The following is a 23,417-nucleotide window of genomic DNA, read 5'->3' as shown; positions in this document are numbered from 1 at the left end:
CCTTCCAGTCACTACCTCTCAAACTACTTTCCCCTTTGCCTACCACCCTCCCTGATGCCCAGAACTCTTTCTAACCTCAGTCCGTGTCAGTTCCAGGAAGAGAAGGACCAAAAGGCTTAGGAAGGAAGGTGGATGAGCCCCGGCAGCTCATCCTACAACATCAATGGCAGAAACCACTGAAGCCACACATCCCACCCTCATTTTAGTGAACCTTCACGTCACCTGTCTTCTCTCCCTCGGACATTGAAACTAAAACCCCAGAAAACTCTGGATTTAAAGGTTCTTCTGAAGGACGGAGCATTTACTTCAGACATCTGTGTCTCCACAAACACAACAATCACATATAAGAAAGCCATATCACTTACTCTCTAATCCTTGGCACACGTGAAAATGAAATGGGGAGCTATTAGTTAAGTACACCAGGAAAACTAGAATAAAGCCAGACTGTCCTAGACAACTTGTGCGAATGGTTACCAATCACGTTCCTTTTTTTCTTCACAGAATCTTAAAGGAGGAGCGGTAGGGAGAAATAGGGGAATAGAAAGCCCCTGAACAAGTCTCTTTTCACTACAAGTAAACCAACACCAAAGATATTTATTAATGTGCTTGTTCAAGAAAGACTATAGAAGGGCGCCTGGGTGGTGCAGTCGGTTAAGCGTCCGACTTCAGCCAGGTCACGATCTCGCGGTCCCTGAGTTCGAGCCCCGCGTCGGGCTCTGGGATGATGGCTCAGAGCCTGGAGCCTGTTTCCGATTCTGTGTCTCCCTCTCTCTCTGCCCCTCGCCCGTTCATGCTCTGTCTCTCTCTGTCCCAAAAATAAATAAACGTTGAAAAAAAAATTAAAAAAAAAAAAAGAAAGACTATAGAGAAAAATCTGTGAAATCCAGTATATCCAGAAAAGGAGGGGGAAAAAAAAAAGAGAGAGAGAGAAGCCAGTCAGGGCCTACAGGCAACGCCAAGGATAACAAAACATTGAAAGGTAAGGGCAGGCTCTTCGATTTTTTATTTTGTCTAGAGTTATGATGGCAAACAGATGCTCAATAAAAGTGGGAAGGAAGAGGGCGATGGTAGATAAACATCCAATCAACATCAATCCATGGAATCCTTAGGAAAAAAATCCAAAAAAGTTCCGAATGTTCTTAGAAAGTATGCCAAAATAAAACTCAATTTGAGAAACCGGAGACAAAGTGGGGTTGGCAAAGAAACACATACAAATCCTCATTCTGCTGTTAATTTGTGTGGCCTTGCTTAAATCACTTAAATTCTGTGTCTTCCCCATCCCACCTTCAGCCCTTTCCCCACGTTATCAAATAAGACTAGGGGACCTGGAGAGTTCAGTGGGTTGGGCTTCCGACTTCAGGTCATGATCTCCCAGTTCGTGAGTTCAAGCCCCATATCAGGCTCTCTGCTGTCAGTGCAGAGCCCGCTTCAGATCCTGTCCTCCTCTCTCAGCTCCTCCCCCACTCATGCTCTCTCTCTCAAAAATAAATAAAACACAAAACATTGAAAAAAACAAAAAGAATGCATACTATGCTAAATGACCAGCCTCCTTCCCTCTCCCTCTATCTTATCTTCCCTTACCTGAATTAAAAAAAAAAAAAAAAAAAATCACCAAGAGTGTTAACTGGAAGATAAGCTGGTCTACTGTCTGGTCACAAAATCCAGGGACACACAGGTAAATTTCAAAGCCAATAAAAAGGCAACTGAGGGTCCCCAAGCTTCAGGTCAAGGAGATAAATGAGGGGGAGTGGGGAGACTATGGTACCTGCGGAACGCCCACCCAACACACAAAGTCCACGTTCCTACTCAGCCAGAAGCCTGTTCAGGTGGGAATGTGGGCCCACGGTCGTCAGGTACTCCTGTTTTTCAGGAGAACCCGGAAATCAGAGGATTTTTATGTGGTAGCAACAAGTTCAAATTTTTTCAAAATACTGTGGAGTCCCACCCAACAAAACACATTTGTCAACTGGCTTTGGTCCACAGTCTACCAGTTTGTGATCTCTGCTAGAGATACAGATTTTTTTTTTTTTTTTTTAAAGTAAGCTCTATGCCCAACGTGGGGCCAGAACTCAAGACCTCAAGACCAAGAGTCACATGCTCCCCTGACTGAGCCAGTCAGGCGCCCGTTAGATGTTTCTTTCTTTCTTTCTTTTTTTTTTTTTAAAGTTTATTGGTTTTGAGGGAGAGAGAGAGAGAGAGCGGGAGGGACGGACGGAGGGAGAGAATGAGTAGGATAGGGGCAGAGAGAGAGAGAGAGACAGAGACAGAGAGAGAGAGAGAGACAGAGAGAGAGAGAATTCCAAGCAAGCTCCACGCTGTCAGCACAGAGCCTGACGTGGAGCTTGAACCCACAAACTGTGGGATCATGACCTGAGCCAAAGCTGGATGCTCAACCAACTGAGCCACCCAGGTGCCCCTCTTTTTTTTTTAATATTTATTTTTGAGAGAGAGAGAGAAAAAGCATGAGCGAGGGAGGGGCAGAGAGAGAAGGAGACAGAGTATCTGAAGCGTGCTCTGTGCAGAGAGCCCCATGCAGGGCTTGAACTCACGAATCGAGAGATCATGACCTGAGCTGAAGCCACCCAGGCACTCCCTGTTAGAGGTTTCTTAACTGCAAGGACAACAAAGAACTTCTGGCATATTATGGGCAAACATAAGCTGAACTGGGAACCTGAGTACTACATACATTTTTTAAAGAAAAACGCAATCCCAGGGTATCTAGGTGGCTCAGTTGGTTAAGTGTCAGACTTGGGTTCAGTCATGATCTCATGGTTCGTGAGTTCGAGCCATGCATGGGGCTGTCTGCTGTCAGAACAGAGCCCACTTGGGATCTTCTGTCCCCCATTCTCTGCCCCTCCCTGGCTGGTTCTCTCTCTCTCAAAAATAAACTTAAAAAAAATTAAAAAAAAAAAAAAAAAAAAAGAAAGAAAAACGCAATTGTATTTTCTAAAAATCAACTTCCATGTAAGTTGCTGGCACACAACTATTAAGTAAACTGGGTCCGGCCAGCATTCACTCTCCTAGTCCCTGTTCAAAACCTCAGGCACAGACGGCTGCGCTGTGTCTCCAGTTCCTTATTCCGTCCCCAAGTCTTAGCAATCCTCTGGTATTGTTACATGTTTTCCTTTTTTTCTTCCCTCTCACCTTGTTCCAATCATTCTCTTCGTAGTCCCCCAAGTTTAATTTCTAATACTTCCTTCTGGAGTACTTAACCAAAGGGTCTTCCCCCCACCAACCCATCCTGAGTCACTAACAGGATCCTCCACTTCCAGTGGCCCCGACTGGTGCTGCACCAAGTCCAAATCTTTCAAACTCAACTCAGAACCCTCCAAAGTGCCAAATCCAACTATTCGAACTTCCTCATGGCTTACGGTCACCTAAACATATAGCCGTCTCCTCTGTGCCAATGCATTAGCTCCCTTCCTAAAATGCCCTCCTACAGTCTCTCCAAACTCAACACCCAATCTCCATTATATCTCTGCCACAAAATGAAATCTTCTCAGGCCATGTGAGTCCAGGGAGACCTCCTCTTCCTCCAAAGTCATAACCCTAATTGTGACTGTCCCAATGTACTTTTTGCTGTACCTTCTATTACTACTTACACCATGTGCTTGTCAAATTGTGTGATTATGGAAGGGGCAACCATGTAGTATACCTCTTGTACAAACCCACCACACACATGCAGTGTTATACACAGCAATGAAATAAATGTACAGAATTAATTAACCCAAAACATACAACATTTCCAAACTATAAGGAAAAAGATTACTGTAACTAGAACATTATATGATCTGACAGCTCAGAACTAGCTATACATGCAAGTTCAATCCTAAAATGGACAGTTATCAAACACTTTTGGTTAACTCACATTGTCTTTTTCTACCAGATGAGATCCACACAAAAAGGATGTGAGTACTGCATGTAATACTACACCCTATCAAATATGCAAGTTATTATCACCTTGTTCAGTATGTTAGTTTACTTCAGTGAGATTTAATGCTTACTCATTAGTTTATGCAGTTGAGTAGCCCCCCTTCACCCCAAAAAAGTTTTCTGAGGGTTGTTTTAGAGTACTTTTAGCCAAGTGTACTTCCATAACACAATACAGATACAGCTTTTAAAACTCACCATGGTTGGGGAAAAACTCCTCATTTTCATGTCGTTTATCCATATTCTCGCTACTTCTTTATTAGAAGACTCCTTCTTGACTGTACCATTGCTTACATCAGCTGAGGGGGAGAGTCATTACATTTTAGAACGATTTCTAAATTTCTTTTCCAACAGTTTTTTAAAAACTCAGTAGTTTACCCACTTCACAAATGAAAAAATACCGATCTGCTTATCACTACCTTAAATTAAGCATAAGGATAAAAACATGCAAGGCAATGTGTTATCGTGGAGGTAAGAATTAACCTTAGAAAACAAGTTACCTTAAACGGATATGCATGTACAGGAAACTTGAAAACTATCAAAAAGACACCTTAATCAGAATATTTGATAGTTTCTTTCAACACAAACACCAAGAGCTAGCATTGCTTTGGGACACTTCACTTGGTTCATCAAAAAACCCCACAAAACTTGGTATTATCACCAAGACAGAATCAATCTCACCTGAGTTGATGATACTTGCTTTCAAGGCAAAATAATTCTTTCTTGGAAGGAAAAAAGAAAAAAATTTGGAAATTCTACGTTCCTCCTCTCCTCAAAGATCCGAACAATGAATTTTTTCTTCTTCTATACCAGTGGTTTGCAAACTCTTTTTACACACAGCAAGAGAACTGAATCCTTCAATTCGAGTACTAGGCCAAGGAGAACTTCTTGACTGAGGAGTCTAGAGCCCCGTAACCAGCCTACATCCCTGAAGTGCTCGCTTCAGGTACCTGGGATCCTTGAGACCACAGTGTGACAATCACACCAGGAGCACTGACCGGATCTGATCTATTCTACCAAAAGATAGGAGTGTTTGGAGGCCTGTCACTTGGGACTCCAAAATAACAAAGTGTTAACAAAATAAGGAGGTCAGAACAGAGATAACGGATTTATCTGTTTAACGTAACTGTGCGAGAGCCAGTGAACAGTTCACAGAGTTACAGAAGCGGACTCAGAACCCAGAGACCCAAAGAGCTCATGGCTCCAAAAGGCGCAACACCCATAGCTAAGTGAGGGAGGAACATGAAAATCTTGCTCTTTGCAGTTTCATACTTTTATTGTTCTTCCCCTTTAGTAAAAAGATGATCCTCTGCTACAACACAAAAGTATGCTTATCTTCGGCATTCACTTACATGTTTCTTTTTCAGCCCTGGTCTAGTCTGACGGTTTCTCAGGCTTCCACACAAAGATGGCCTTGATTTGTACTCTTTTGTCTTTTTAAAATTACTCCACTGGATGTGGTAGATGTTACTGTACTTACTAAGTATTACTGGATCAGCTCCAAACCTATCCTGTTTTGTTTTGCTTTCTGAACTTCCCTCACAATAACACAGTCTTCTTTACATTATGAGGACATTTGCTCTGAGGGGTAGAATGCTCAGAAAGCCACTCAAAAAAGCAGCAGTATTTCCTCAAACCCAAAAACTTTTAATGAAAGTTGCTTCCAAAACTGATCACCCCACCCCACCCCACCCCTAAGTCTCCCAAGAGCCATCCCAGATGCTGCCCTGCACCCCAGCCAGGTCAGGGCCACGGTCCTGCTCTCCATGGCAGAAAATAAAAATCTGTCCTAAGGCAGTTAAAATTATTTTTCAGTTGGCATCTAGCTGCCAGGCTGCAGTTGGTTCAGGACAATGACCTTGAGTAAACTATAACCATAAAGCCACAATGGTATGGACTCAAAGAAAAGATTAAATAATTTGATATTTTTAATCGCATCTCTCACTGGAGACAATGTTAGTTCTACATCGCGCTACAAACACTTTTTGACCACTGCTTTCGAACGCCCCAGCCTTCTTCTTTATAAACATAAGCACAACTTCCAAGCAGTCAATTCTGTCCCTAAATTATATATTGGTCTATATCAGGTATTAGAACTTATTTATTTCCCACAATTAGAAATACAAATACCTTTTTCCTTTGGAAAAAGGAACTGTACAATACCTATCACCTCATTCCAAAACCCTAATAAAATGCTATTTATGTGCCAGTATAAATCATCAGGAACCTCCATTCTATCTCCTTAATCCAAACATACAATAATGCCAAAGAAATCTACTTTAAATTTTTTTTTTTTTTCAACGTTTATTTATTTTTGGGACAGAGAGAGACAGAGCATGAACGGGGGAGGGGCAGAGAGAGAGGGAGACACAGAATCGGAAACAGGCTCCAGGCTCTGAGCCATCAGCCCAGAGCCCGACGCGGGGCTCGAACTCACGGACCGCGAGATGGTGACCTGGCTGAAGTCGGACGCTTAACCGACTGCGCCACCCAGGCGCCCCAAGAAATCTACTTTAAAAAAAGGCACCAATTCCTATGCTAAAACTATACAATAGTGGTCAGCTCAGACTATGACTGAGGTCAGTTACCGTTTCCAACAGTGCCTGTCATGGTACTGTTACATAAAAGGCACTCAAATAGGGGCGCCTGGGTGGCTCAGTCGGTTAAGCGGCCGACTTCGGCTCAGGTCATGATCTTGCAGTTCGTGAGTTCGAGCCCCACGTCGGGCTCTGTGCTGACAGCTAAGAGCCTGGAGCCTGTTTCCGATTCTGTGTCTCCCTCTCTCTGACCCTCCCCCGTTCATGCTCTGTCTCTCTCTGTCTCAAAAATAAATATACGTTAAAAAAAATTGTTTTTAAATAATAAAAAAAAAAAGGCACTCAAATATATTTCAGCAGAATGTAGAGGGAAGGAAAGAATATCCCTCTTAAGAGTTCACATTTTTCAGTTTCTAAAACTATACTACTAAAATATGACATTGCTAAAATTTTTAAAAACACCAATTAATTCTATTTTACCCTTAAAAATTACCTCAATACACTAAACACGAAGCTTCCTCTGAACGTTCCACTTAACACTGTAACCTCTTCCTGCCCTGTACCCCATTTTCTATTTCTTTCCACAGAGCTTGTCCGTATCAGATGTACTGTATAACTAACTTATTTTGTTTATTGTCTGCATCTCTCCACTAGGATGCAAGCTCCATGAGAGCAGAGATTCCAACAGTTTTTCTCCCAGCCATAGCCTCAAAACCCCAGAACAGTACTTGGCATATAGAAGGCACTCAATAAATATTCGTTGAATAAATGAGCAACAACAAACTCCAAAGAAAAACTACAAAATCTATATTCTTTATGCATAAATGAACTCTTTAAAAATGTAATCAAACCATTGTGGAACTTTTTCCCGTTAAACCCTATCCTTAAGGTATTATGGATTAGCTAGTGGTGATGGTTTAACAACTGTGAATATACTATAATCTACTCAACCGTATACTTTAAATTTTTTTTTTCAACGTTTTTATTTATTTTTGGGACAGAGAGAGAGACACAGCACGAACAGGGTAGGGGCAGAGAGAGAGAGGGAGACACAGAATCAGAAACAGGCTCCAGGCTCCGAGCCATCAGCCCAGAGCCTGACGCGGGGCTCGAACTCCCGGACCGCGAGATCGTGACCTGGCTGAAGCCGGACGCTTAACCGACTGCGCCACCCAGGCGCCCCTAAATTTTACCTTTTTAAAGTATACGGTTGAGGGGCGCCTGGGTGGCGCAGTCGGTTAAGCGTCCGGCTTCAGCCAGGTCACGATCTCGCGGTCCGGGAGTTCGAGCCCCGCGTCAGGCTCTGGGCTGATGGCTCGGAGCCTGGAGCCTGTTTCTGATTCTGTGTCTCCCTCTCTCTCTGCCCCTACCCTGTTCGTGCTGTGTCTCTCTCTCTGTCCCAAAAATAAATAAAAACGTTGAAAAAAAAAAAATTTTAAAAAGGTAAAATTTATCGTATGCACGTTATATTTCAATAAAGCTGTTTTTTTAGAAAGTTATTATATGGGTGCTCATTCTTCAAAAAAAATGCAGTAAGTTATTTTATAATGAAAACATATGTATTTTAAAAGGGAATTTACTAAATATACGACTATCCACAAGCAATGAAGCCAGTGACAGGCAAAATCATAAAGCTGTAAAAGTCACAGTAAAGCAGTAAAGTATCAGTTTAAAGCCAGTTACCTCACACATGGTCCAAGGACCACCAGCAATAACACCTCCAAAAAGCTTGTTAGAAAAATGCAGAATCTTGGGCCCCACCCAGACCTACTGAATCTGATTCTGGCTGTGAGCAAGATCACATAAAGTTTGAGAAGCACAGATTTAAAGGACCAAGAAAGTGTTAACCAGTTATTCCCAGTATATAAAACCAGTATCTCATGGTGTTAATGACTGTAGCCACCTGGAAATTTCATATTTTACTTCAAGGTAAATGCTAAGGCTTCTAAATTCCTTCTTCCTTTGTACTGTATAAATACTGTAATTGTACAGAGTCATGCAGACATCTCCTTCTTGCCCAGTTCTTTTAAGACCCAAGCAAACCCTTAAAAACACACTGACCTATCTTACCTCAGGGAGACAGGTGACACCATAGAAAATAGAAAGACTTACTAGCTGCTGTTGCAACTGGCTGAGCAATATTAGCTGGTGGCTTCAGTTTCATGAGTTCGTTCAGACTATTATTTTTTAGTAGATCCTTCAGCTGAACCTGGTCTTTTGAGGGTGCAGAGGTCATGGCATTTCGTACTGCTGGTGCTGAGACTGAAGGGCGTGTGTTTGCAGTAGTCTGGATAAACTTTGTTAATGTGATGGTCTGCCTATTCGTTGTTACAGGCGGTGTTTTAGTCATTACAATTGTAGATCCCAAGGTCGGAAGCTGATTTATTTGATTCAGCACAAATGTTGTAGTAGATGGAGGCTGCTGCTATAAAAGAAAACCATAACACATCAGACCACTGAGAAGTACTTTACTCTCTAACACAGCCTAGATCCACACACATGGAAGGCCATTTAAAAATCTAAAACTAGGGGCTCAGTCAGTTGAGTGTCTGACTCTTGATTTCGGCTCAGGTCATGATCCCAGAGTCATGGGATCGAGCCTGGTATCTGCATGGAACCTGCTTGAGATTCTCTTTCTCCCTCTGCCCCCTCCACTTGCTCACTCCCTCTCTAAAATTAAAAAAAAAAAAAAAGAAAAAAAAATGGTGGGGCACCTGAGTGGCTCACTCAGTTAAGCATCCAACACTTGGTTTGGTTCAGGTCATGATCTCATGGTTTGTGGATTCAAGCCGTGCACTGGGCTCTGTGAACGTGCTTGGGATTCTCGCTCTGTGTCCCTTCCCTGCTCCCATGCGTGCACATGTATGGGCTCTCTCGCTCTCTCAAAATAAATAAACATTTAAAAGTTAATAATAAAAAAATAAAATTTAAAACTGACTTTCTTACCAAACTATTGGTGCTGTATTTTTAATTAAATATGCCTAACTATAAACTACCAAGTTAAAACACACCATTTTGAGGGGGAAAAAAAAGGTATAGTAGTAGTGTGACATTTTCTATAACTGTCAGGGGCAGCAAGCATAAAATAGGACTATCCCAAGCAAGCTGTGATGTATTGCAACCCTATATAATACAAGGGCTAGGAAGAGAAAGTATTTCTAATCCCAGCACTGCCTCAACTAGGTCAATAACCTTAAGCAAATCACTTCACCCCTGGAGGCCCAGGCTCTCTGAAGTCCATTTTCCATTTCTAACATTCTGTGATTCTTATACAATGTTTTGTTTGCTATCATACAGACTACACCAACATTTAGAACTTAAAAGAGAAAACTATCAAGCAGCATTTTTTTTTTTTTTTGAAGATTTTACTTTTAAGTAATCTCTGCACCCAATGTGTGACTTGATCTCATGACCCCGAGATCAAGAGTCCCATGCTCTATTGACTGAGCCAGCCAGGCAACCCCAAGCAACATTTTAAATACCTATCTTGCATGAATGATCCAGGGAATCCACCAATATCATCAATATCAAACATTGGTGATAATACAGGTACTACCTTTGAGCCTAAGAAAAACCATATAGCATTTTATCTTTTATAGTTGGGGGGTGGGGAGGGGACATTAGAAGCTGGACAAAAATGCAGGAAAAAAAAGTCAAAGATTTGAGAATGATAAAATATCTGTGATCTTAAACGACTGAAGTACAACTGAGTATTTTTATAAATTTCAGTCTATTTCTACTTCCTTCCCTCTTCAAAGTATTTGGTATTTTTCCATGACTCCTATAATAAGAATTTTGTAGGCTGCCACTTATCCCCCCTTTTTTAAAGCAGGGAACTCTTTTAAAGATTTAAGTAATCTCTACACACAATATGGGGATCAAACTCACAACCCTCACATGCTCTTCCAACTGAGCCAACCAGGCGTCCCACCACTTACCACTTTCAAATAAAACCCTCAACAATAATTTATCATAATTATCAAACTTTTAACTAGGATGTCCTTTACACCACTAGGCTTAAGTTCATAAATGCTACGTTTAAGGTAAACTCTGTATTTAAAGCACAATTATGATCACATAATGGACAAAAGCTGAAATAAACAAGGAAAAATTAAGTGCAGTGGGTTAATGTGTAGTTCACAAATTTTATTATCATTTACAATGAGTAAATTCAAAAAATTTTCTGTTTTGTCCTAATTGTCTTTTGATCAACATAGCTACCAGAAGAATGAAAGCATTATTTTAGCAAGTAGGATGTGAGAGTAGCATATTGGAAAGCAGCAAAAAGCAGAACTAGTAAGATAAAAATGACTTCATCTTATAGGTTATTTTCTGACTATGATCCTAAACCATTTTAGTAACAATGTCAAATGTAAATTGTTCTTACCCTAACATTTAACAGTGCTGGAGTAGGTACTGTCTCTTGTTCTGGTTTAACAGGAACTGCTGCTTCAGTCTCCAAACCCAATTCTAACGCACTAAGTGGCACTGACTGGAGAGAAAATAACATCAGAGAAAGAAATAAAATATGATGGGAGTGAACTGTTTTAAGAACCAAAGATGTATTCATTTTATCAAAACAACAAAAACAAAAAAGTTTTACCCTCAAAAAAATATGATACCAAGTATAAAGTAATAATCTTTCCAAGTACAATATCTTCACAAAATTATGCTAACACCAGAATCTTATTTTAACTTTCAGAGAAAGTATATAGTGAAACCTCAGAAGGTCCCCAAGAAGTACAAAGACAACTAGTAAGGAAATTAACAACCCTCCCACAAGAGCTCTAAATAATACGTCTCTCTTATATAAATATATATGTATATCAGAGCAGAAAATGTCTTAATTTTTCACTGCAAAAATGTCCCTCTCATGAATGAAGACTAATAACATAAAAATAACATGCACATGCATATTTAAAATTATGTCTTGGGGCGCCTGGGTGTCTCAGTCAGTTGAGTGTCCGACTTGGGCTCAGGTTATGATCTCATGGCTCAGTTAGCAGGTTTGATCCCTGCATCAGGCTCCCAGAACCCACTTAGGATCCTCTGTCTCCCTCTCTCTCTGCCCCTCCCTAACCCACTTACACACGTGCGCTCTCTCAAAAATAAACATTAAAAAAATTTTTTTAATGTATCTTAATACCTATTTCTGTAAGGAGAAATGAAATTTAAGCAATCTACTTTTTACAGAGGCTTTGGAAAACTCTTACCTGCTGAACTGGAGGAGTAGGTGTTGGAGTTGCAAGCCCTGCATCTCCACCATCAATATCAAAGAGGTCATTCGGACTAATTCCACTCTCACTCAAAGCAGCAAGCAGTAAATCTTGCCCTGGCTCCACCATCTTTAGAACAAAAGATTTAATGTTAACATAAAAAACTTAAAATGACAATTAACTCTCTTCTAAATATAAACGAACATTTTCTACTAGATCCATTCACTTGATATTTATGAAGAACCTGTTACATATCAAGTAAGAACGACTAACGAGAAATAGTCTCTGATTCCAAAAAATTCACAAGATGGAAAGGACAGAGAAATATGTAAAACACAGCAAGAGTATTTGTGCACAAAATGTGGTGGGAACACAAAAGCAATGTTAAACTTGGCCTGGGGAGAGAGGGGACAAAGACGACCGGGAACTACTGAGTCTCAAGGAAGAAATCACCAGGTGGGGAAGCATCTTCTGCACAGTGCATTAAAATTTATGGAGGCATGAAAGACATTAGTACTTTAAGAACAACGTTTATGAGTAATTTACCATTGGTACGGAAGCTCAGAACAGAAATCCAAGGCTCAGATAGGTGATGACGAGAGATGAGGAAAATGTCACCCACAACCTTCTATACAATGCTAGAGAGTTCACTTAATCCCGTGGGTGGTGGGGGTCACTGAAGAGTTATCAGATAGAAGACTGCAGAACACAGTCAGATTTGTGACAGGTTACTCCACAGAAGTATGGAAGCAAACTGAGAATGGGTAGAATAAGACCAGAAGCAGAGAGACATTTTAGGAAACCACTACACACACCAAGAGAGAGATGATGTGCTATAATAACAGAGTGTGGAAAGAAGGGGGGATGGATTCCAAGATATTTAGGAAGGACAATCCATAAGGCTAAGTTTATACAGAAGCTCTTAAGATCAAAGAAAATATGAAATACACAAAAAGCATGAATTGATGGACGATTAGAGATAAGCCAACACAAAGTGAAAAAATAAGCATTGAGCCCAGGAGACCCAAAAAGGAGTTATATGGTTTAGTAGGGGAAAATGAAGCAAGCAAATACATTTCAGGTTTGGGTTTTCCAACTGTACTCTAAGGAACCAATGTACTTTGATCCAATGTATCAAAGTAATTTAGCACCAAAACAGATTTTTATCCATTTTGTAGAGGGAAAAAAACAACTTTCTCAATTTTTAACTTTTGTCATTATCTGAAATAACCAATTTACATACATAAACACGGGGAAAAAAATGACTGTACTTGTTTTTCTCAAAACACTAATTTCATGTTACATAAATATACTAATTTTCAGCTAGTTCATTTGTTCTCAGGCTGTGTGACAGAATTTAATGCCAGTGTTTTCATTATGTCCTACTAAAAGAAAGGTGTTAGTCACTATGACCATGACTTCCAATGTGCAGAAATACTGTTTCAAATGAAAGCAAGATACTTAACAGAGAAATCCTCTACTAGGTAGGCCTATGTCACAGGAGCCTAAGTATCAATTAGAAAGAAGTTCTAACAGAAACATGAATGAGTTTAAGATAGAAACCACAGATACCCAGAAATGAAACTAAGGGCAGACTGTTTAAAGAGGGTCTTAAACAGCCCCAAGGAAGAGCAGATAAGCCGAATGAGACTCCCCCAAAATTTTTCAGAAAAAGGAAAAGAAGTCTTTGGAATACATTTTGAGCAGGAAGAAGGACAGAAAGGAAATTGACAACTAAGTATCTTTTACAAAGCTCACAGTGTTAGGCTCTTCATGTACACTATGAGCCCACAACAACCCCGAAAAAGGTAGGTATTATAATTCCAGAGATGAAACTGAGGCGCAGAAAGCTTATATTACCTACACCTACCCAGATCTAGATTGTTCAAACTCCCAAAGCCCATGCATTCTCTTTCCAATGAATAGATCAAGAAGTCAATGTTGCTAACCTAAGAAGTTTCAATACTTAACTTTGGAATAAATGCCAGTTTGATTTAAAATCAGAAGGAAGACAGATCATTGCACAGCAAGATGGAAACGGTATGAAGGGAATGAACAGAGGAGACAAATAGGAGAAATGTCCCAATGAAGATGTAAAATAAATAGCTGACCATATTTTACAAACTAATCCTAGTAATGTAGTACAAACATGTACTGAGAGCTAAGCCAATGCTTTAGAAACATTTTCAGGGGCGCTCGTGTGGCTCAGCCAGTTAAGTATCTGACTCTTGGTTTCGACTGAGGTCATGATCTCACGGTTCGTGGGTTCAAGCCCCACATCCAGCTCTATGCCGACGACACAGAACCTACTTGAGATTCTCTCTCCTTCACTCTGTACCTACCCTGCTCACTCGAAGTAAATAAACATTTAAAAATAAAAAATAAATAAAAACATTTTCAATCCACAAAATACTTCACTAAGACCAGTGACCTGGCGGAATGTGTGGTGGTCCTGGTCTGCTTGCTATGACTAATCCTGACCTAGGCCGATTGATAAAACTCCAGAAACTATCAAAATGTCATCTTTTTAAAGTCAATATTAGAAATAATGATTTACTTACATTTGAAATAAAAATACATTGTTTTGGGGCGCCTGGGTGGCTCAGTCGGTTAAGCGGCCGACTTCAGCTCAGGTCACGATCTTGCGGTCCGTGAGTTCGAGCCCCGCGTCAGGCTCTGGGCTGACAGCTCAGAGCCTGGAGCCTGTTTCCGATTCTGTGTCTCCCTCTCTCTCTGCCCCTCCCCCGTTCATGCTCTGTCTCTCTCTGTCCCAAAAATAAATAAAACGTTAAAAAAAAAAAAAAACATTGTTTTGAACCAGTGACACCTAAACTACAGACCAAAGAACGCTTGGGAGGCCAAGGGATCCATTAATCCACTAGAGGCACACCAAGCCCTACCTAATTATACTAAAAAGTATAAAAACATCATTAATGAAAAAAAATCATTGAAAAGCGTTACTAAATTCATGAGAGGTTTTTGAAACATATTTTCTGAACAGTGAGAATTGAAAGTACAAAAATATTATCAGGGAAGGGAAAAATTTGGGAAAAACTTGGTATTTTTACAAGAAATAACAGCACAGTTATAAATAACACTCAATGACCTACTGAAAATTCATTCACAGGAATAATAATTCGAGACCTCTAACCTCAGTAGTGACTTAGTAACGACAATGACTTTTACAAGCTGTTAATGAAGGAGATTTTAGGTTTATACACATCTTATACACAAAATCTAGGGATCCTTTTTTTTTTTTTTAATGTTTATTTTTGAAAGAGAGACAGAGCATGATGGCGAAGGGGCACTCCGAATCTGAAGACACAGAATCCGAAGCAGGCTCCAGGCTCTGAGCTGTCAGCACAGAGCCTGATGCAGGGCTCGAACCCACAAGCCATGAGATCATGACCTGAGCCCAAGTAGGACACCCAACTGACTGAGCCACCCAGGCGCCCCTAGGGATCCTTTCTTAGTCAACTGGGCACAAATTCTTTACTTGCACTTTTTTGCAGTGAAAAAGGGGGAAAGGGATATGGAGGAACATCTAATGCCATTCTCTAATGCCATTAGGCAATACTCTTAATATTTAATTTTCCTATTCTGAAACTATTACAGACTCACAGAATTTCAGTGTTCAGGCGAAGAGAGCTCTTAAAAAGGTTATATTATTCAATCTTCTCCTCACCTTACGAGTAAGATTTATTGAGAGGAAAAACAACAATTTTACTTTGAACCCTTTAAATACAATATAAATGCAAATACTGTTAGATAGATATAAAAGAACTGTGTTACAGTGTATCTAACAAAGGATTTCGTAGACCTTAGGTGAAGTTGAACATGTAGCAATGTTTAAACAAACCCCAAAATTGCTAACCTCAGAGTGACTCTATCTGAAACAATGAACAAAAGGTTCCATTTCTATCCTAAATAAACACATTCAAAAATACCACCTATTTCAAAATAGTACACCTATGAAAGCATCTACGATAAATAAGAAACAAGGACACAGTAGTAGAAATGAAGAGCCATCCTTGGCAAGAAGAGAATCCTGAGAAACAAGAGCCAATCAGAAGAATGCAAGGGTACAGTTCCCACTGAGAATACCAACACTGAAACCTATCAACCAGGACAAGATTGCTCTTGTTGAGACCTAAAGCAGATCTTTATAGCTCTGGGCAGATACAAGGGGTCTATCTGTAGCAGTGGCAAGTGTGCAGACAATGGGGTCAAACAATATCTGGGTTCAAATCCTGGCCACATCATCCACTAGCAGTACAATACGGTCAAATAATAACTTATGTGATCAAGTAATAACTTGTTTCCTCAAATGGGAATAAAAACAGAACCTATTTTACAGGATTGCTGCTGCATAAATGTTACATTACTAGCTATTAAATATCATTTGGATAAATATTAGTATCACGTCAAAAATACAGGTTTTCTTCCACATCACTGATCCAACGCTTTATTCCCTAAAATACAACTTTACTTGTGGGCAATCTATTCAATAACTTCCACATTAGTTCTATAAAATACGAGTTCCTTTTTACCTATAAGTGTCAGATATTCAATTTGTCCAGCTAATCAGTTAGGTTGCCTAGAGGAGACTGGTAGACCTCTTTATGTAAAGCAAGTATCTTTCTTTGCCTGAACTAATAACAAACAGGACTTTTTCTCCTTAACAACGCTAAGTATGTCTGCCTTTGAACTCCGCTTCAACTTTGCTTTTACAAAGCCCACACGTAACGAATGACATTTAGTTTAAGAAGTTGAAGGATAATGATCCACTCAGAATTTAGCTAATATAATCTATGAACAAGGTATTTATTTAGTGTCTACTGAATGCAATTCCTTAATTAAGAACATCAGGAGAGGGGCACCTGGGTGGCTCCGTTGGTTAAGTGTCCAACTCTTGGTTTCAGCTCAGGTCATGATCTCACGTTTTGTGAGTTCAAAGCCCCACATCAGGCTCTGCGCTGACAGTGGGGAGCCTTGCTTGGGATTCTCTCTCCCTCTCTCTCTCTATCCCTTTCATGCATGCATACTCTCTCGCTCTCTCTTCCTCTCTCAAAATAAATAAGTGAAACTAACAACAACAACAAAAAGAACATCACGAGATATAAAAGATAATATAAAAAATTCATTAACAAGGATTTTCATTACCTTGAGGAATATAATTTGTATTTTTTAATAGCTATTTTTCAAGGGAGCAATTGCTCACTGAAGTTTGCCTCTTCCTGCTCTCACTACAAAACTTATAGGAAGAATGGATTCACAAAGGAACGTGCAGATAACAAAATTTCAAATATGCTTTACAAAAAAAACACATGAAAGAATGGAGGGGGTGGGACAACTTTCTTGATTACCACCATCAAATCCAGATGGTTAGACACCTTGAGATTTACTACAGTGTTGATTTTTTTTCTCTTTTAACCCTCCAGATAACCCATGAATAAATATTACCTGTTATCCCTTTGTCACAGATAAAAACTGAGCCTTAGAGAGATGAACTGTAACAAGGTAACAACAAAGCAAGCATGGAGCAGAATTAGAAACCTAGGAGCTCTGACCCCACATCCCCCCAAGATACTGTACTCTTAACCCTAGAACATATTTTTCAATCTGCTGGTCACACCACAGTGAGTTGTCAAGTCAATTCAGTGTATCATGATCAGCATTCTTAAATATTTCAATACAGAACAGAAAACTAGCGCAGAGTGCGTAGAGAGGATAAACATTTCACGACATGACTTTTTCAGTTCCGTGTGTGCGTATATACTAGATCACAACGTAAAACATGTCATTATGTTTACACAACGTAAAAATACCATGGGATGCAGTAAAAAGGTTTCAAAATCACTACTCTGTACTATACACTGCCTCCCCAGAATTAAATAAGCAAGCTAACTTGATGGGTTCTGTACTGTACTCATAAAACCAGAGTTCCTGCTCTTCAAGAGCCTATCTTTCCATCTACACAAAATTTCAGTGGTATCCCAAGACTGTCCTAATAAGTTCAACGACATCAAAGTCAATCTTCAGCATTAAAAAAAAAAAAAAAAAAAAAGACAACTGCAAAAACTTTAGGATCCTATCATTTTGGTAACTACGTAGCTATTTCATGTGAAAGCAGTTCTTCTCAGAAAGTATCTTTACACTAATTTTAGGCAGACAAAGCACGGGAACTGAGAGACTCATGAAGTCAGGGTACCTGCAAGACCAGATCTCAGATCCGAGCGTTCAGGACCTTCACAGGAGGCAAGTCTCAAATCAAAGCTCAATTTAGAAACTAAGAAACGCAGAAATGCATCTGCAGCCAGAGTCTTTGAGATGAATCATTTTAAAAAGCATGAAAGAATCTCCACACTGTCCGTTTTTAAGCAGTACGTAATTTCAGCAAAGCCCTTAAGTAAAACTGCCAGACGCTTAACAGCATTCAATGAATGAATGAATGGGACTGTCAGCCACCAACTAAGCCTCCCCTTCTAATACTTACCCACAAGCTAGAGTAAAATTCACTTAAAATTCTATAGACAACTGTGTGTAATTAAGTTAGCCTGGGGGACAAAAGAGCAGAAGCCAAAAGAATATAGATGTTTTTCCAGATAAAGGAAATTTTGGAAGCAGCTTCTTTAAACGCGAAAATGAAACGTTCCCTTGCTCTCAAAATCACGGTCCCATGCAAGGCTCCCATGCCAAACTCTGCATTTTGTCCTAGAAATTCTATACAAACTGTCTTTGGGGCAATGATCCTGGCTTTCCCCGCAGCTTACGGAAAAAAAAATCACTTGATTGCCGTAAATATACTGGGGGAAAGGAATCCCTTCGCACTGTTAGCTGGCTCGTGTCTCCGAGTCTATCTGCTCTAGGGCAACTCCGGATTTGACAGCTTTCTAGACCTTCCTGGCCGACTCTGTACAAGCCCTACTTCGTCCCTAATCATGGCTGTCTGGAAAAAAAAAATACAAACAAACAACCATTTAACCCAACATCAACTGCTAATAATCAACTCTCAAAGGTCAAAGGGGACCCAGCTTTTAACCTTCCCTCAGCAACACGTGTTTAGTACAAACTTCCGGGTGCGGTTACAATTGGCTGCGCAATTCAATGGATAAAAACGTTGCTTTATTTGACTCTCATTTTCTTGGCCCTTCTTTCCCCACGTTTCTCAACCAGCGACTCCCCAAAACAAAAGCTTCCTACAGTAAACGGAGCCCGCACATAAAAAGGGCTTCTCTGTGCGAGGATCAAGTTAGTGGTCCGCAAACATGAACCAAACAGCAGCACAAAGCCGGGGTGGAAAGGGGAGGAGCTGGATGCCAGGGTCAGGAAAGAAACAATCACAAGGGTTCGGGCACATCCAAATCTCCTCAGCGGTTAAACCGATCCCAAACCACTTCAGGGAAACCACCAGCAAGCACTGGTTTGGGGAACTTTAGATGCTCGTTACGCCAAGCACTCTTAGAGCAAGCAAATCCGCAACCGCCTTTCTCTGCATAGATGCTTAGGGTCTGGGAGGCGAGCGAGCTGGAGACAAAATTAACCTGATCGCTCGGTGAGGCTTGAAGGTGGCCCCCACGTGTCCCACGTACCGCTTCGACACCCTGAGAGCGAGGTAATCAGAAAACTGCAGGTGTGGGGTCCAGATTTGGGGCGCTCCCATCGCCTCCCGCACTCGTCGTAAGCCGGGGGCAATCCTCCGACAGGAGGACTTTTGAAGGATTGCGGAGCTCACTTTCCTGCGGGTCCGGGACCTCGCAGTCCTCGAGTGGAGCGGGGAAAGCAAGGGGGGCGACCCAAGTAGAGTCGGAGCCGGAGTCCGCAGACCTTGCCTCCCCGCCCAAACTGGGTGCCTCCGGCCCGGGACAGCGGGGCCCCCGGGGCCCGAGAGCCCCACGCGCAGCGACCGCAGGGCCCGGCGCTGACGGGCGGAGGAAGCGAGTGCGGCGGGGCTGCTGCTGGGACCGTGCCCCCGAGAACCCTGGGGCGCGCAGCTGAGGGGGCGAAGAGGGGCGAGGGAGGCCCCAAGCCGGGGTGAGGTGGCTGCCCCCCCCCCCAGCCCGGCCCCACACGGCCCCCTGAGGAGGGTGGGAGTGGGAGGCTGGCTGTCCGGGAGGGGGAGTGTGGAAGCAGAAGAGAGCTAAGGAAAGGACTTACTTTCCCCGCGGGATCCGACGCCGGAACAGCTTCTCCCGGGTGGCGAGAGCTTGAAGAACTAGAGGCGACTGGAGCGGAGGCGGCGGTGGCGGCGGCAGCAGCGGCGTCCGGCTCTGCCTACCTCCCCGCCGCCATCTTGACGCCCCTCCCCCCGGCCCCCCCGCCCCGCCGGAGGGGAGGGGGTGGGGCGACGGATGAGGCGCCGCGCGCACGCAGCGCGCGCCGCGCGCCCCACGTGACTTCCTCCCTTCCCCCCCCCCACCCGCTCCCCAGCGCCCCCCTCCGCCCCGCCTCCCTCCTAGGTGAAGGAAGATGATTTCCCCCCCCATCTTGACCGCCCCCTGCCTTCGCTGCCAAGCACGGACTCCGCCGGCCCCAGCCGACCCGGTACCAGTGGTTGGATCCAAGAGAATTCCGGAACCCAAACGGTCCTTTACCGCGTCTCCGGGGTGGGCGAGGGGTGAGGGGGCCGGGTTTCCGAGAAGGGGGAGGGGGGAAGGCGAAGGCCTCTTGGAAGAGTCACGTGTCTACTGCTTCCGCCGGCGCTCAAACACCTCGCGAGAATTCCGTTCCCCCTCCCTTTCTGCCCCGCGGGCCGTCGGGAGGAAGGTCCGCACTCTGGTTTTGCCACGAGGAGGTCAGCCGGTGGTCCGGGCGCATGCGTCCCACACCTGCTTTCAAAAGTCGGGCTAGGAGGGGCCCGAAGCTATTTTCAAAACCTTTTGGTGTGTGGCTTCGGCCCAGGAAGTTACCTAGTGGCGTCTCTATCACTTTGGAAAGCTCTTCGTTACCCAGTCAATCCGAGAAAAAAATATTCGCTTATTCTTTGCTTGTTAGGCTCGCTCAAAGCACTTTATTCAGTATGAAACCGCAGTATAACTCGGAGACCTTCGGCTGGTCCACTGTCATTATCATACCCTAAGGAGTGTGAGCAGAGTCAGCCCCATTTCTTTTTTCTGAACTATTGCTCTTGATTAATGATTGCTGCAGAAAAGGTTTGTCGCCACCACCTCTCGCTTCCTTATTTTCTTCTCCTTCCCCTTATTCTTACCACTACTACTATTATTATTGTTCTTATTAAATGACCTGACAGAATAAACAAATTAACTTCTTGGTAACCCTTTTGTAAAGTCATTCTGAATGCTGTTTGACTCCGTTGCTTAGGTAATAGGCACGCCTGGGTGAGTCTTGCCCCCTACTGGCGGCGCATCCCGCTCGCCTTGCGTTGAAAACCAAGTCCCCAAAACATTTGGAGGTTAAGGTGTGAGCTCCTCAGGAGAAAGTAGAGAGAAAGTGGGGAGGAAAAAAAAGTAGTCATGGCAAGATGATTATGAATCTTCCAACTGGGCGTTTATATACATAAGTATGTGTCATATATGTATATATATATTCATATAAGTGAACATTTTAAATTGCTGACTAATTACTTTGCTTTCATGATTTCATTTCATCCTTACACACAAAGAAACCTGGTAAAGGTAAAAATGATAAAACTAGTCCCATAAGAACAAGGCCCTCATGTGTCCTGTTCACTGCTGGCCACTAGACTAGCCCTAGTTTATGGTCTAGATGACACCAAACAAGCCATTACAAATCTGTCAAATTATGAAAAGACAAGGAAATGAAAGGAGAAAGGATGCAGAAAAAAAAAATCTAAAACACTGTATTTAATGAATCAGTGTCTTCTGAGCATGGCTGGTACAATTTGGTTTCCAAGTGGCCCTCAAACTCTAGCTGCCGGCTAGGACTAGGTAAATACTAGATTCCAAAAAGTGGAGGTCTGACCTAGAAACCCCCACCTTTAGTGATACTTTCTGAGCATCCAAGCCAGGTCCTTGCTGCCAGATCTGCATAATCTCCTTCTCTGGGACCAAAGTAAAAGATGGTATTTCAGGAGATATTGCAATATAACTGTGTATTTGCACACAATGTCACACACAAGGTTATTCACTGCAGCATTATTTGTAGAATCCAAAGATGGGAAACAAACTAAATGTCTTTGAGGAAAGGACTGGTTAACTGAACTGTGGCACTTTCCTACAGTGAAAAACAGTTGTTCAAGAGAATGAAGCACCTCTATCTATGAGTATGTATAATAATATATTTTGCTTGCGTGTACACATAGAGCATCTCAGAATGACAATGCAAGTAGCAGTTGTATCGGGATGGGAGTCAAGCTACTGAGGACCAGAAGCAGGAGGAAGACTTATTGGGTCCACCCAGAACAGAGATGCTATTGGAAGCAGCTAATTCAGAAACAAAACAAAACCCTGTTGAGGCATGGTATTGACTTCTCCATGGCTGTTAAAACTGCACTTCTCACTCCATTCAACAAGTATTTATTGAGCCCTTACTATGGGCCAGGTACATTGTTAGAAATTAGGGGCACAAATGTAAGAAAACCAAATGAGAATAGAGACGGGGATGGTTCCTACCCATAGATTAATGTCCTTACAGTGTTGGGGCACCTGGGTGGCTCAGTCGTTTAAGCGTCCAACTTTGGCTCAGGTCATGATCTCATGGTCCGTGGGTTCGAGCCCTGTGTTGGGCTCTGTGCTGATAGCTCAGGGCCTGGAGCCTGCTTCAGATCCTGTGTCTCCCTCTCTCTGTTCTTCCCCCGCTGGTACTCTGTCCCTCTCAAAAATAAATAATCATTAAAAAATTGTTTAATATCCCTACATTGTAGTGGGTGTTAATCCAAAAATTACACAAAATGTAAACTTGTAATTGTGACATTGTTACAAAGAAGCTAACAGCCTATTACAGAGGGATTTGACCTCACCAGAGGACTCAAAGGCTGCTTCCTTGAGGAAGTGGGAAAAGTAGGTATTAAGTGGGCAAAGAGAAGAGGGAACTGCATTTCAAGAAGAGGAAACAGCACATGCAAATGTCCTGAAACAGGTAGGAGCAAAGCAAGGAGAAGCGACAGTAACAAGGCAAGCGCACGGGTCATTAAGACAGACGTCTCTCAGCTCCAAGCCCAGGCCTCTCTAGTCTGTATCGTGATGCGCAAAACCACATTTCTGCTCTGCCAGCTGTTTCAGTGTTTGTTTCTGCAACAGGGAGTGCCAGAGGGAGACGACAAAGCTGGAGGAGGAGAAAGTTTCCTGTGAACGTCATCCCAACAACACTTCTTCACCCTAGCAGCTGCCTCTCCTTCCTGTAGCAGCAGCTCTCCTCAGTGTCCCCCAGGCCTGCGGGATAGTCCCACCAAACCCTCCTCTCAGGGGGCGGGACCAGCAGGACCCTCCACAGGGCCACCCTGTAAGGTCTGAGATGCTGGCACCAGCTGAGCAGAGCCCCCTCCTTGGAGTTTAGGTCTGAGCAACACGGGTCCCTCTTTTGTGTTTCTAAGTTTAATGACACCAACCCCTTCCCTGCGTCCCCGTAGCCCAAGTGGTGGGAGCTGCTTCCTGCAGCTGGAGAGGTGATGTCTTAAAGTTCTCTTTTCACCCTTTCAGGTCACCTAGTTAACCAGCTTAGACCCAGTTAACAGTTCTTTACATTAATGGATCTCTATTCAAAACCCGGTGTAGTTTCGGCCTCCTGTCTGAACCCTGATTGACATAGCAAGTAA

The 23,417-nt window shown here is 42.5% G+C and overlaps 1 protein-coding gene across 4 annotated transcripts in view; it reads right to left on the bottom strand.

Moving 5' to 3' along the window:
- The window catches only part of SBNO1 (strawberry notch homolog 1), a 54,426-nt gene extending 34,422 nt beyond the window's left edge, over positions 1 to 20,004 (bottom strand). For 2 of the 4 annotated variants that reach the window (XM_047088544.1, XM_047088547.1), the window contains exons 1-5: positions 19,841 to 20,004; positions 11,681 to 11,812; positions 10,855 to 10,959; positions 8,580 to 8,892; positions 4,129 to 4,229 (exon numbers count right to left, since the gene is read on the bottom strand). In XM_047088544.1, the coding sequence (XP_046944500.1) occupies positions 4,129 to 4,229; positions 8,580 to 8,892; positions 10,855 to 10,959; positions 11,681 to 11,812 (651 nt within the window). In that variant the 5' untranslated portion in view covers positions 19,841 to 20,004. The remainder of the gene's footprint in view (positions 1 to 4,128; positions 4,230 to 8,579; positions 8,893 to 10,854; positions 10,960 to 11,680; positions 11,813 to 19,840) is intronic. The other 2 variants (XM_047088545.1, XM_047088548.1) reach the window with 2 other exon arrangements.
- Between the last annotated feature and the right edge of the window lie 3,413 nt (positions 20,005 to 23,417).

The sequence above is a fragment of the Lynx rufus genome, unplaced genomic scaffold (genome assembly GCF_022079265.1).
Source record: "Lynx rufus isolate CCGP_SWC_20201006 ecotype Redwood Valley unplaced genomic scaffold, mLynRuf1.p SCAF_24, whole genome shotgun sequence".
Lineage (NCBI taxonomy): Eukaryota > Metazoa > Chordata > Mammalia > Carnivora > Felidae > Lynx > Lynx rufus.
This window is presented reverse-complemented; position numbering and strand designations above follow the sequence as displayed.